Here is a 12637-nt window from a genome sequence, read left to right as displayed (position 1 = left end):
CAAAAACGTTGTGCTGTAGGAGAGGGAGGAGATAGTTATAGAGTTAATCTAAATGTAAAAATCTTACATGCTTGAACAGCTAAAGCATGTGCAACAGTAGATATTCAACTTCCCAGAGTTGTGCCTGTTAGATAGGCCCCTCTAACCTCCATAGGAATGTTGCAGGGTTATGCAAAAAAGTAAGTCTCCCTTTTTCAAACATCAACCTTTGCCAGTTTCTCTGTTTACAAAGGTAGCAGTTTTCCTCCACCCACTGCAGAATTTTCAATAAAACTCCCATCCGACTCATCCTGAAATTACAAAGAGGACTCATGAATGCACTTTCTGGATGTGCAGTTTATTTAAAATTAGTTTTTAGATGAAATAATTCTGTCAAAGTTACGTAAATAATTGAGAAAATACCTAACTTCAGTAATGCTCAGACTATTTGAGGGCATCAGGAAAGCATTCCTCTCTGTTCTTTTCCTTGGGACCAGTATAATCTTGCTTGGAGGTGTTGGATGCTTTTGTGAATTAGATGGCAAAGTGGATACAGAGGAGAACGGTCAACCCAGACCCCCTCACCTTATCTTCATCATGGTGGACGACCAAGGTTATGGAGACATTGGGTATCACGGCTCAGACATCCACACTCCTGCGCTGGACCGGCTTGCAGCAGAAGGTGTCAAATTGGAAAACTATTATGTCCAGCCTATCTGCTCACCCTCTCGTAGTCAGCTCATGACAGGACGGTGAGGCAGAAGTTCTTATCTTCTAATTAAGTTTATTTTCCTATAAAAATTATTTTTAACAGTTTACACCATGCACAAACAATCGTCTTGTGCAACTGATTTCCTGTTTTGTTTCTTAAATGAATTCAAAGTTATGAATTCAAATTGCCCTGTGAGACTATTTGTTTGCGTGTCTAGCTGCAAACTAGATGCAAACTACAGTACATGTGTGTAGCTGAAAGTAAACCTGCATATCACCTTGTAACCCAGTCCCGTAGTAAGACATTAGTGGGTATGTTTTTGATCCACTGGGACAGTAAAGGGAGGGAAAAGCTGTTAAAGGCTGTGAAAGAATTGAAACCACAACTGAGACTGCAGAACAATGACCCTAGACATAAACAAAACCTACATTCAACCCATCTGGCTATTTTGTAAAAACTTCAGTCTCTATATGTGCAAAGCTGGTAGACCTAACCTAAAAGACTTATGGCTCTATTTGCCGTGAAAACAGCTTTATAAAGGACTGATTGGGTGTAGACTCTGGTGATCTAAATACAAACACATAATTTTTAGTTGTAAGAAATGTTAGTAATGACGTGTAATTTTCTTTCCTCTGAAAAATATAAAACATTAAAAAGCTCAGAATATGATATCAAATAATTCAGTACATGTAGGTATTTATGCATGGATTCTGTTGTTAGTCCAATTTTGCAATTAGAGTAAATGACTAAAATGAAACATTAAAGCAGTCAGAAATTAACCCTAAACTGATTTTAACTGGTTAGATGTACTTTAAGAAATGAAGTGCATGAGTTCAATCTACTAATACAATATCGCTGTGCTTGCAGTTATCAAATTCACACTGGTCTCCAGCATTCAGTCATCCGACCTCGCCAGCCGCTCTGTTTACCTGCAGACATTCCCACTCTACCTGAACGTCTGGCTGGTGCTGGATACGCCACACACATGGTTGGGAAATGGCACCTGGGATTCTCTAGGCCAGACTGCCTGCCCACACAACGTGGATTTCAAAGTTTCCTTGGAACCCTGACAGGCAGTGGAGACCACTTCTCCTATCAGAGCTGCGATGGGGCTGAAGCTTGTGGATTTGACTTGCATGACGGGAACAGGCCTGCCTGGGAGATGAGAGGCAACTACTCTACCCTGCTTTACATTGAGAGGTGAGGAATAAATTATTTCATCCATTAAGATGAATTAAAGCAATAACAATTGCTTGCAAATCTATACATATCTCTTAAACTTCTAATTCTTAACTTTTAGTTAAAACCACATCTTTGAAAATGTTTTTTGATGTCACTGAATAACAGGAGTCACAAATTTTAGAAAATTTTTTATGTGGAACAAAAATTTTTACTTTTTTTTATGGCAAAGGGTGACCAGCTTCCTCCCCTTGTAGAGGGATAGCATGTTACTCCTATCACTATTTTTCAGATAGGTGACAGTGTGTTAAGGTTGATGTGTTGGTTAGTTTTCATTTAGGGATACTGGGGTAAACGGGATTGAGTACCAAAGCATACCAATACTTTACTTTCATTAAACCACTATGAATTTCTATTTCTTTATTAGAATAGATTAGAGCTTGTATTTGTAACACAGCCAAACATAAACACATATATATATATATTGTAAGACATTGCATCTTTAATCTTACAACGTTCCTTTTTTCAATCCAGAGTGAAGAAGATTTTGCAGAACCACAACTCCAGCACACCGCTCTTCCTCTACTTGTCCCTCCAGGCTGCACATACCCCCCTACAGGCACCAGACCTTTTCTTGCACCACTATAAAACACACAGCAATCGTCAAAGGCGTCACTATGCAGCCATGCTAAGCTGCTTGGATGACGGGGTAGCACCGATGGTAAAAGAGATGAAGGCTAGTGGGCTTTATCAAAACTCTGTGCTGATCTACTCATCTGATAATGGAGGACAGCCGCTATCAGGCGGAAGCAACTGGCCACTTAGAGGAGGGAAAGGGACTTACTGGGAGGGCGGCATCAGGGCTGTCGGGTTTGTCCATAGTCCCCTTCTAAAGAGGAAAGGAATTGTTAGTAAAGCACTGATCCATGTTTCTGACTGGTATCCTACATTGCTTAGGCTTGCAGGGGACCTGCAATCCTACCATGATCTAGATGGCCATAACGTCTGGGGAAGCATCAATGAGGGCTTACCCTGCCCTCGTAAGGAAATCCTTTTCAACATCGATCCTGTGTCAAGGAAACCTGGGGAGCCATATGACAAAGCAGTGGTACTCAATGGGTTCGGGATTTGGGACACCGCTGTTAGAGCCGCACTAAGAGTGGGTGACTGGAAGTTATTGACAGGAAATGTGGGTGATGGAGACTGGATACCACCACAGGCTCTTCCCGCTGGCCGAGAACGGTGGCAGAAATTGGAGAAGCAACGTAATAGGCTGGGGAAGTCAGTGTGGCTGTTTAACATCAGTGCGGACCCGTACGAGAGGTTTGACCTTGCTGAGATTCGACCAAGGGTGGTAAAACATCTATTGCTCAGGCTGGCAGAGTATAACCACACAGCTGTAATGGCAAAGAACCCACCAGATGATCCAATGGCTGATCCAGAACTACATGGTGGAGTGTGGAGTCCCTGGCTGGGCCAAGAGAGCTGGAAAGAAGATACAAGGGTTGAAGAAGGCAAAAAGGAAAAGACTGTAAAGTTTAAACATTGTAAATTATGCAAATTAAAAGCCCTCTTCAAAAAAGTGGGGTCACGTCTTGAAAGAAAAAACATTTTCTAAATGTTCTCTCAGGTTCATAAATGTTATGCCTAGCAAAAGGAATTTACACAAACTGAACTTTTTCACATTTATTCACATGTAAACCACCAACCTAGCAAGTTCCTTCTAGTTTTATGAGGTAATTTTGGTCAAAGTTACAATTACCATTCAGCAAACCTAAAATAATAAACAGTTTAAGATTTTTCACAGTAATGAAAAGTTTGCTGTATATTTACTTTACTGTACATATAACCACCGTGACAATTTGTGGGGGGAAAAACTGGCTAATAGCACATACATAATGTTTGTACTAAATAATTTAAAACATGTAAAAATTAAGTGTAAACAAAACACTCATAATTGAACATTAAAAACAAAATAAAAAATAAATATCCCCTTTAGAGACCAATAAAAACCAATCATAACATGACAAGCATAACATATTAAGCACCCTTGCAGAAAAAATGTAAATAAAAACTCTTGGCAGAGACATATGTAGCCTATATAGAGATGTAGCAAGTAATATACCTAAAGTGCAGCAGGTGCCAGAGTAGTCTATGAAATCTTTTGATGCTCTGTTTAGTTGCATTAGTGTGGTTTGTGTTTGTCTGTGAAGGTGTGTGTTTCTAGGTGTGTATAAAGGCATGATGCAGGGATAGGTGTTTAACTCTACAGGCGCCATTACCTTCACAGATGGTATTAAAATAAAAATGTATTAATTTTCCTTAGGAAGTAATAAAATGTATTCTGCTCAATCAGGTTGTATTTGTTTTTATTAAGAATTTGTAAAGTGTGACTGAAGATTCAATGGTGTATAATTTCAAGAAAAAGAAAAGCACAAATTGATCCCACATTGGACTCTGGCCAATTCTAGGGGCAAAACTAGTAGTAAAAAACAGACAAAAAAAAAATTATTAGCTGTACTGTCACAGTCTCGGTTTTGTTATGTTTATTTAGAGTATTCAGTTTTACTTTGCTTCTTGTTTTAGTGTTTAATTATTATTTTGTTGTTTTTTTGTTAGTTCCTGTCTTCCAGGTTTTCCATTTGTTGTCCTCTGCTGCCCTCTTGTGTCCTCTTTTCCTAGCTCTGTTTTCTGCTCTGTCCTCACCTGTTTTCAATCCTCTCGTTAGCCCTCTCTTTGTCTCTGTCCCCTTTAAAAGCCCTCCCTCTTCAGTTCCTGTTTGCTGGATCCTCGTCTAACGCCTGTCTGCTTACCTTGTCTCTCCCTGGCTCCTAGAGTTTGGTTTCCCCTGATGTCTCCTTGGTTCTGGTTCGTTGTTATTTTTGTTGGATCTTTGATTCCTGCCTCCGTACCTGTAAACCTCATTAAACCCACCAAAATTCACCTCTGCCAACTTGCCTCTGCTTTTGGGACATCAATCCAACACCAAATCGTGACATTTACTATACGGTGTTCTCATCCAAATGGAAACCCACATGGAGCAGATTTAAAGAGAACTTCTCAGTCTTAATAAATAATGCATTGATTGCGAAAAGCAGCCAATGCAGTGCCAGAAATACCAGCTGTAACTTCAAACGCAGGGCCCCCTTGATCGCCCCTGCCTACAAATACATATCCATAGTTTAAATACACAAAAGACTAAATTATCATGGCAAATAAAGCTGCTAGGGTATTGTGACAGCTGTTATTGTAAGATATGGAGATGGAAGATGTCCTTTGGCATTCAGTTCCCCCATCTATGTAACATTATTTCAAAAATAGAATAGCTGAAGGTGGCAGCAGATAAAATCTGATTCTTAGGCAGAAAAGAAAATATTTAGCAAAATATATATATATTATTAAGAATAAACTGATCAAGTTATTTAGGTTGACAATTAATTGGTAGATCAAGAGAAAACTTGTGAGTGCAGCTGTAACCCAGAGGTTAACAGAGCCACCAAAGTGTTAATAAAAACAACAATAAATGCTTAAGATAAAAAGTCAATAAATTAGTTCATATGGTAAAATATATCTAAAAATATCTAAAAAGTTTTATTTCATTTTACTGTATATTATTTGATTAAAAAACAAAACAAACAAATATTCAAAATAATTATTTACATTATTAAATGGTTGAAACCCATGTAGATTTCTATTAGGAAGGGCATTTTGTTCTAAAGCCTCTGCAGCAACTTACATCCAATCAGATCGTTGCGGGAATTCCCCATGTTGGTGAGACACACGCAAAGTGCTGCATTAAAATTAGCAGAGAAGCAAGTGGAGGAATTGAGTCTAAACCTGAAAAGTACATTTTTGGTACTCCAAAGAAGATACTTTTGTTTTTAACTCCAACGAAGGTATTTTTGTTTTCACTCCAGAGAAGATATTTTTTTTGTTTGTCGGTTTTGAGCTACTGGTGTTTTGCAAAGCAACCGGACTCTGTATTGATGGTTTGTGTACTGGATTAAACGGGACTTGGCCAACTTAGGTTGGGATGAAGGATTGTTGATTAGACACTGGATTTGGAAATTGGAAGATTCAAGATGGCGAGCCACCCTATGGACACAGTGTGAACTGTGCATGAGCCAGGATTGCACCCCCTGCTGGATGTTTCATGGTTTACATCTGAACTGGTAGGATCTTCCACCAAACTAGTGGATCCAGGTGGATAACATTGGACTGATAATTCAGAGAAAGAAAAACAAGCAGAATCGGAAGGAAGAGACTTTATTTGGTGGAATACAGACTTGTTCAGTCTTTTGCTGAATATTTTGAGTTTTGTAACAGTTTGACTGTATTTTATTTTCTTTATTCATTGTTTGGTTCCAAATGCTAAAACAACATTTTGTCTAAATTCAATGATACCTATACTAAACTAAAAGAGTTGAGATAAATAGAACTAAACTCATTAATAAAAGAGTTAAATAGAGAAATACCTTGAACTACCTTGAACTGAAGATTAAAATAGCTAAAGGTTGCAACCTATATTGATAGGACCCAAAAGGAATTAAATATCCTAAAATTAAACTAAGAAGGTTTAACACAAAAAGGGATTTATTCCAAAATAAATGTTAAATGTAAGTCATTGTCTTTTGTCCATATGTTCAATAACAAGCCGGCATTTAAACTTTACTCTCTGGTCTGTGTCTCTTATTTATCTTAAGTTTTATCCTACTCCTCTTAATCGAGTCTAGGTTTCTGATCTTGGTCCACAGAACTTTATCATACTATAGTGACCCTTGGAGGTGCTATAGAAGTGGCGAGCCAGCCAGGAGGAGTGGAAAAACATTATTTTGACCCATACACTAAAATAGGCCAAGCCCGGCAGAAAAAAAATGGACATTGTCGACAAAGAAAATGTTGAAATCCCAAACTCTGTTATTATCAGTGGGATTACTGGAGAAAACCTTGATGAACACTTGATTGACTTCCTTAAGAAGTATGGGCGCATACTGAGAATGATAAAGATTGATGATAAACATTCTTCACATCACAACAAAGTTATTGTTGAGTATTCAAGTGAAGATGCCTTGACAGCCCTTGAACCCATGCTGCCTTATACTCTTGAAAGTCAGAACGTGAAGTATCAAATAAGGTCTCTCTCAAATGAGTACATGGAAACAGTTACCAACCACGCAACCCTCAATTTCTTCTACGAACTGCAGAAAATATCCAGGCTATCCAGGCTAGCAGGTCAACCATTTGAAGCAGTTCTACAAGAACATCTTTCAAAATGTGGCCAGAAAATCACAAGTGTTACTGACAAAACTGAAATTGGGGAATCCTCACAAGAAACACAAAACCACAAAATTACTGAAGTTGTAAGTGAACATGAGAAAGTAACTGAAACCAACTTGAATACAAACAAAATTGAACATGTCCAGCCAACACAACAAACTCAAGCATCGTACATTCCCCAGAGCTTTATAACTCATCCAGAGGTGCAAAAAGTTGTTGTTGAGCATATAGTTCGAAGTGAGTCCTCTGTTTCTCAAACAAGTGGCTCTTTCCGTCTTAGACCGTTCTCAGGCAAACTTCCTTGTCCTAATCACGAGGTAGACTTTGACACATGGCGTAACAGTGTGGAGCTCCTTCTCCAAGACCCAGATCTGTCTGATTTACAGCGCTCCCGAAAGATTTTTGACAGTCTAGTGCCACCTGCAGCACATGTGATCAAACCATTAGGGCCAAAAGCTTTGCCTTCTGCATACATTGAGCTGCTTAATTCAGCATTTGGCACAGTAGAAGATGGGGATGAGCTTTTTGCTAAATTCCTTAGCACGCTCCAGGATATAGGTGAAAAGCCATCACAGTATCTCCATCGTTTACATACAGCTCTTGTTAAAGCTCAGAAAAGAGGTGGTGTTTCAGAAAGTGAGGTAGACAGACACCTTTTGCGCCAATTCTGTCGCCGATGTTGGAATAACTCTCTCCTAGCAGATCTTCAGCTAGAGAGAAAGAAAGAAAATCCGCCCCCATTTGCAGAGCTACTATTGCAATTAAGAGTAGAAGAAGATAAAAACACTGCAAAAGAAAGTAGAATGAAACAACATTTCGCTTCAACCAGATCAAAAGTCGCCTCACACGCCATGGATGCAATCACTGATGCCTCAGAGCCCGCAATGTGCAATGACCTCACTGAAATGAGAGCACAAATAACTGAACTACAGGGACAATTCACAAAGATTAAGTCACATAAAACTGAAACAGTAACTCCCCCAAACAACATTGTCAAAGAACTAAAAGCGCAGATTGCTGAACTACAAAGTCATCTTGCCAAACTAAAACCACAGAGCTCTCACAAAAAGAAAGGTGACTCACCAAAAGACAAAGCCAAGACAAAGCCAACACCTAAAGCTGAAAAAATGCAACCAACAACCCCAGTTACCAAAAACAGACCAAAGCCCTGGTATTGTTTTCAATGTGGCGAAGACGGTCATATAGTTTCCGCTTGCCCCAATGATCCAGATCCATCTTTCGTTGCCAAGAAACGACAACAGTTAAAAGACAAACAAATGCAGTGGGACAAACAAAACAACCAAGACCAGTCGTTAAACTAAAACCAGCCCTCATTGTGGGACAAATGGGTGCTTCTGATAAAACCAGTCCCAACCAAAGATGCAAAACCAAAAAGCGCTCATTCTACAACAAATCTGCAACTGTGAATCTCCCCAAAGGCTTAATTGGAGCCAAGTACACAGCTCAAGTACTAATTAACAACCAAATTGTCAACTGCCTTCTCGATACAGGGTCTCAAGTGACCACAGTGTCCCAATCATTCTATGACAATAATCTTCCTAATCTTGAAATTCATCCAATAAATGAGTTGCTTGAAATTGAGGCTGCCAATGGGGCAAATGTTCCTTATTCAGGCTACATTGGTGTTGATATTACCTTCCCAAAGGATTGCTTTGGTTCTGAGATTAGTGTGTCCACTTTTGCATTAGTTGTCCCTGATACCCGCTCCAACATCCAGTCTTCCCTATTAATTGGCACCAACACATTAGACACTGTTTATGAATGTTTGTCCCAGACCAATACAGATGCCCATGCCTTACCTTATGGTTCCAAAGTTGTACTCAATGTGTTACAACAGAGACAAAAACAGAAAGAAAACAGTACTTTTGGTCTTGTCACATCAGGAAAAGAGTCTGAAGTCATTCCAGCAGGAAAAAGTCGAGTTTTAGAAGGGTTAGTCCATGTACACACTAAAACACCTGACAAGTGGGTTGTTGCTGAGTCGCCTTCCACATCTTCTTTGCCCGGTGGAGTTCTTGTCTCAAACTGTTTACTTACCATTCCAGACAAAGCTCAAAAGCTCCCCATTGTGCTGCGCAATGAAAGCAATCATGATATTGTCATTCCTGCTAAAAGTGTCATTGCTGAACTTCACACAATCCAAGAAGTGGTATCAGCAAGTCAAACCCAAAAGTCTAAGGAGTCTTTAAACTCTGAATCGAATAATCCTGTGCAGTTGGACCTGAACTTTGCAGACTCCCCAGTCCCAATGGCATGGAAAAACAGAATAATGCAAAAGCTCAGTGAAATGCCAGAGGTTTTCACGAAAAATGACACAGATTTTGGATGCACAAACAAAGTAAAGCATCAGATAAAATTGAGTGATGAGACACCCTTTAAACATAGACCACGTCCAATAAGACCACAAGATCTTGATGCTGTTCGCAGACATTTGCAGGAACTAAGTGAAGCTGGCGTAATCCGAGAGTCCGAGTCTCCATTTTCCTCGCCAATAGTAGTGGTAAGGAAGAAAAATGGTGATGTTAGACTTTGTATAGATTATCGCAAATTGAACCTCAACACGATAAAAGACGCCTATGCTCTCCCTAACTTAGAGGAGGCCTTTTCTGCACTCACCGGATCCAAGTGGTTCTCGGTCCTTGATCTCAAGAGCGGATACTATCAGATCGAGGTTGATGAGAAAGACAAGCACAAAACAGCCTTTGTATGCCCCCTGGGTTTCTTTGAGTTCAACCGCATGCCTCAGGGCATAACTAACGCGCCCAGCACATTTCAAAGGCTGATGGAGAAGTGCATGGGGGACATTAACTTAAAGGAAGTCTTGGTGTATTTAGACGACCTTATAGTGTTCTCTGAAACCCTCGAGCAACACGAAACCCGTCTTCTTCGCGTCCTTAGCCATCTCAGGGAGTATGGTTTGAAATCATCACTTGAAAAATGTTGCTTCTTTCAAACTTCTGTAAGGTACTTAGGGCACATCGTCTCCCAACGTGGTGTTGAAACAGACCCAGAGAAAGTGGCTGCTCTCAAAACATGGCCAAGTCCCAGGAATCTAAAAGAGTTACGCTCATTTTTAGGTTTCGCTGGATATTACAGGCGGTTTATCAAAGATTTCTCGAAGATCGTGAAACCCCTGACAAACCTTACCGCTGGTTATCCACCGCTTAGAAAGAGCCGCACCCTCAAAACAGACAGTGCTCAGTACTTTGAGCCAAAATCTCCTTTCAATGAAAGGTGGAGTGAAAGTTGCCAAGAAGCATTTGTATCAATAATAGACAAACTCACAACCGCTCCCGTTTTAGGGTTCGCCAACCCTAAACTTCCTTACGTGCTTCACACAGACGCAAGCACGACAGGGCTAGGGGCAGCCCTGTATCAAAAGCAGGAGGGAGAGATGCGCGTAATCGCGTATGCGAGTAGAGGACTGTCTAAAAGCGAAACGCGATATCCGGCTCACAAACTTGAGTTCTTAGCACTCAAGTGGGCAGTTGTGGAAAAGTTTTGTGACTATCTCTACGGTAGTCCTTTCACAGTGATAACAGACAGTAATCCTCTAACATACATTTTAACTACAGCAAAGTTAGATGCGACAAGTTACCGCTGGCTGTCTGCCTTGTCTTGCTTTGACTTCCAGCTTCAGTACAGGGCCGGCAAGCTAAACTTAGATGCAGATGGGTTGTCTCGTCGTCCCCATCCAGAGCCAGTCAATGATTCTGTCTCCCTGAAAGAACAAGAACGAATCTGCCAGTTTGTCAAACACCACTTACCTGGTACCGATCCCTTCGTTCACGTCCCTGAAGATGCTGTCAGTGCAATCTGTGAAAAACACATAGTTCTCCAGCCTTTTGATACTGACAATAACGCTCTTACCTGTCCTCTCGTAACGTCCTTGTCCATGTCCGCTCAAGCTGTTCCAGATATTTTTAATCAGTGTGATGGTTTCCCAGTCATTCCAAGTCTTTCAGAAGATGAGATGAAGCAAAAACAAAGAAATGATCCTGCCATAAATGAAATCATACATCAAATAGAAACAGGTGAAACAATTCCGCCTTCTGTACGAAAAGAAATCCCATACCTTCCAATCCTTCTCCGTGAACTAAACAAACTTGAGTTGCAAAATGGGATTCTGTACAGGAAAAGACAAGTGGGTGATGAAACCTCATTCCAACTCGTTCTTCCTGAAAGCTTGAAAAATATAGTTCTAAAAAGTCTTCACGATGACATGGGTCATCTCGGTATGGACCGAACTCTTGACCTAGCCAGATCCAGATTCTTCTGGCCAAAAATGGCCTTGGACGTCGAACAAAAAGTCAAAAAGTGTCACAGATGCGTTTGCAGAAAAACACTGCCCGAAAAAGCAGCGCCCCTTGTAAATATTCAAGTAACCCGACCCCTTGAGTTGCTTTGCATCGACTTTCTGACTATTGAACCAGACCGCAGTAACATTAAAGATGTCTTAGTCATGACAGACTTCTTTACAAAATATGCAGTTGCAATTACCACTCCGAACCAAAAGGCTAAAACTGTAGCCAAAGCCTTGTGGGAAAACTTCATAATTCATTATGGTTTTCCAGAAAAGATTCACAGTGATCAAGGTGCAGACTTTGAATCCAAAACAATCAAAGAGCTTTGCAACCTTGCAGGGATTCAAAAAGTCAGAACGTCACCCTATCACCCAAGGGGAAACCCTGTTGAAAGGTTTAATAGGACGCTATTAAACATGCTGGGTACCCTCAAGGAAGAAAACAAGAAACATTGGCATGACTATGTTAAACCCCTTGTGCATGCATATAATTGCACCAAACATGACAGTACAGGTTACTCACCATATGAGTTAATGTTTGGTAGGCAGCCCAGACTACCTATTGACCTTGCCTTCAATGTTCCACTGAACCAACGTCAGCAACAATCTCACTCACAGTATGTCAAAGCCCTAAAAACTCATCTTCAAGAGAGCTATCAGTTGGCTACAAGGAATGCTGCCAAAGTTGCTGAGCGAAACAAAGTCAGATATGACAAATATGTGACTGAATCTGTCCTTGATGTTGGTGATCGTGTGCTTGTTAAGAATGTCAGGATCAGAGGTAAAAACAAGCTAGCTGACAAATGGGAGTCCACAGTTTATGTTGTTGTCAGCCAGAAACACAACTTACCTGTGTATACAGTCAAGCCTGAGAACCAAGATGGTCCCACCAGAACTCTTCATAGAGATCTCTTGTTGCCCTGCGGGTTCCTGCCAACTCTTACTGATACTCCCCCTGCTGTTAAAGAAAAGCCGTGCAGGCCCAGCACACGTCAACATCCGGCAACTGATACTGATGAACCTGAGCATGATTACAATTCTGAGGAAGATGACGACTACTTACCGTATTACCCCCCAGGTCCTTCAAAAGAAATCTTAAGGTCTGTGGAGGAGTACAGAATAGTAATTCCTCCCCAAACTCACCAAAGTCCTGCTGTTGAGCCCAA

General features: G+C 40.5%; 1 protein-coding gene across 1 annotated transcript; it reads left to right on the top strand.

The window, feature by feature from the left end:
- The first annotated feature begins 276 nt into the window (after positions 1-276).
- si:dkey-174i8.1 (arylsulfatase I) lies at positions 277-4222 on the top strand. Its single transcript, XM_038295769.1, has 3 exons — positions 277-731; positions 1559-1891; positions 2405-4222. Exons 1-3 carry the CDS (start codon positions 415-417, stop codon positions 3486-3488), a joined length of 1734 nt encoding a protein of 577 aa, XP_038151697.1. The 5' UTR covers positions 277-414; the 3' UTR covers positions 3489-4222.
- Positions 4223-12637: the final 8415 nt, after the last annotated feature.

The sequence above is a fragment of the Cyprinodon tularosa genome, unplaced genomic scaffold, assembly GCF_016077235.1.
Source record: "Cyprinodon tularosa strain WSP-4 unplaced genomic scaffold, ASM1607723v1 ctg359, whole genome shotgun sequence".
NCBI lineage: Eukaryota > Metazoa > Chordata > Actinopteri > Cyprinodontiformes > Cyprinodontidae > Cyprinodon > Cyprinodon tularosa.
The sequence above is the reverse complement of the archived record's forward strand: the minus strand, read 5'-3'. Positions and strand labels throughout refer to the sequence as shown.

Coding starts and splice junctions, on each gene's coding strand:
- si:dkey-174i8.1 (XM_038295769.1), top strand. CDS start 415: ATGCTCAGACTATTTGAGGGCATCAGGAAAGCATTCCTCTCTGTTCTT. Junction 732..1,558: donor AGTCAGCTCATGACAGGACG/GTGAGGCAGAAG, acceptor CTGTGCTTGCAG/TTATCAAATTCACACTGGTC. Junction 1,892..2,404: donor ACCCTGCTTTACATTGAGAG/GTGAGGAATAAA, acceptor TTTTCAATCCAG/AGTGAAGAAGATTTTGCAGA.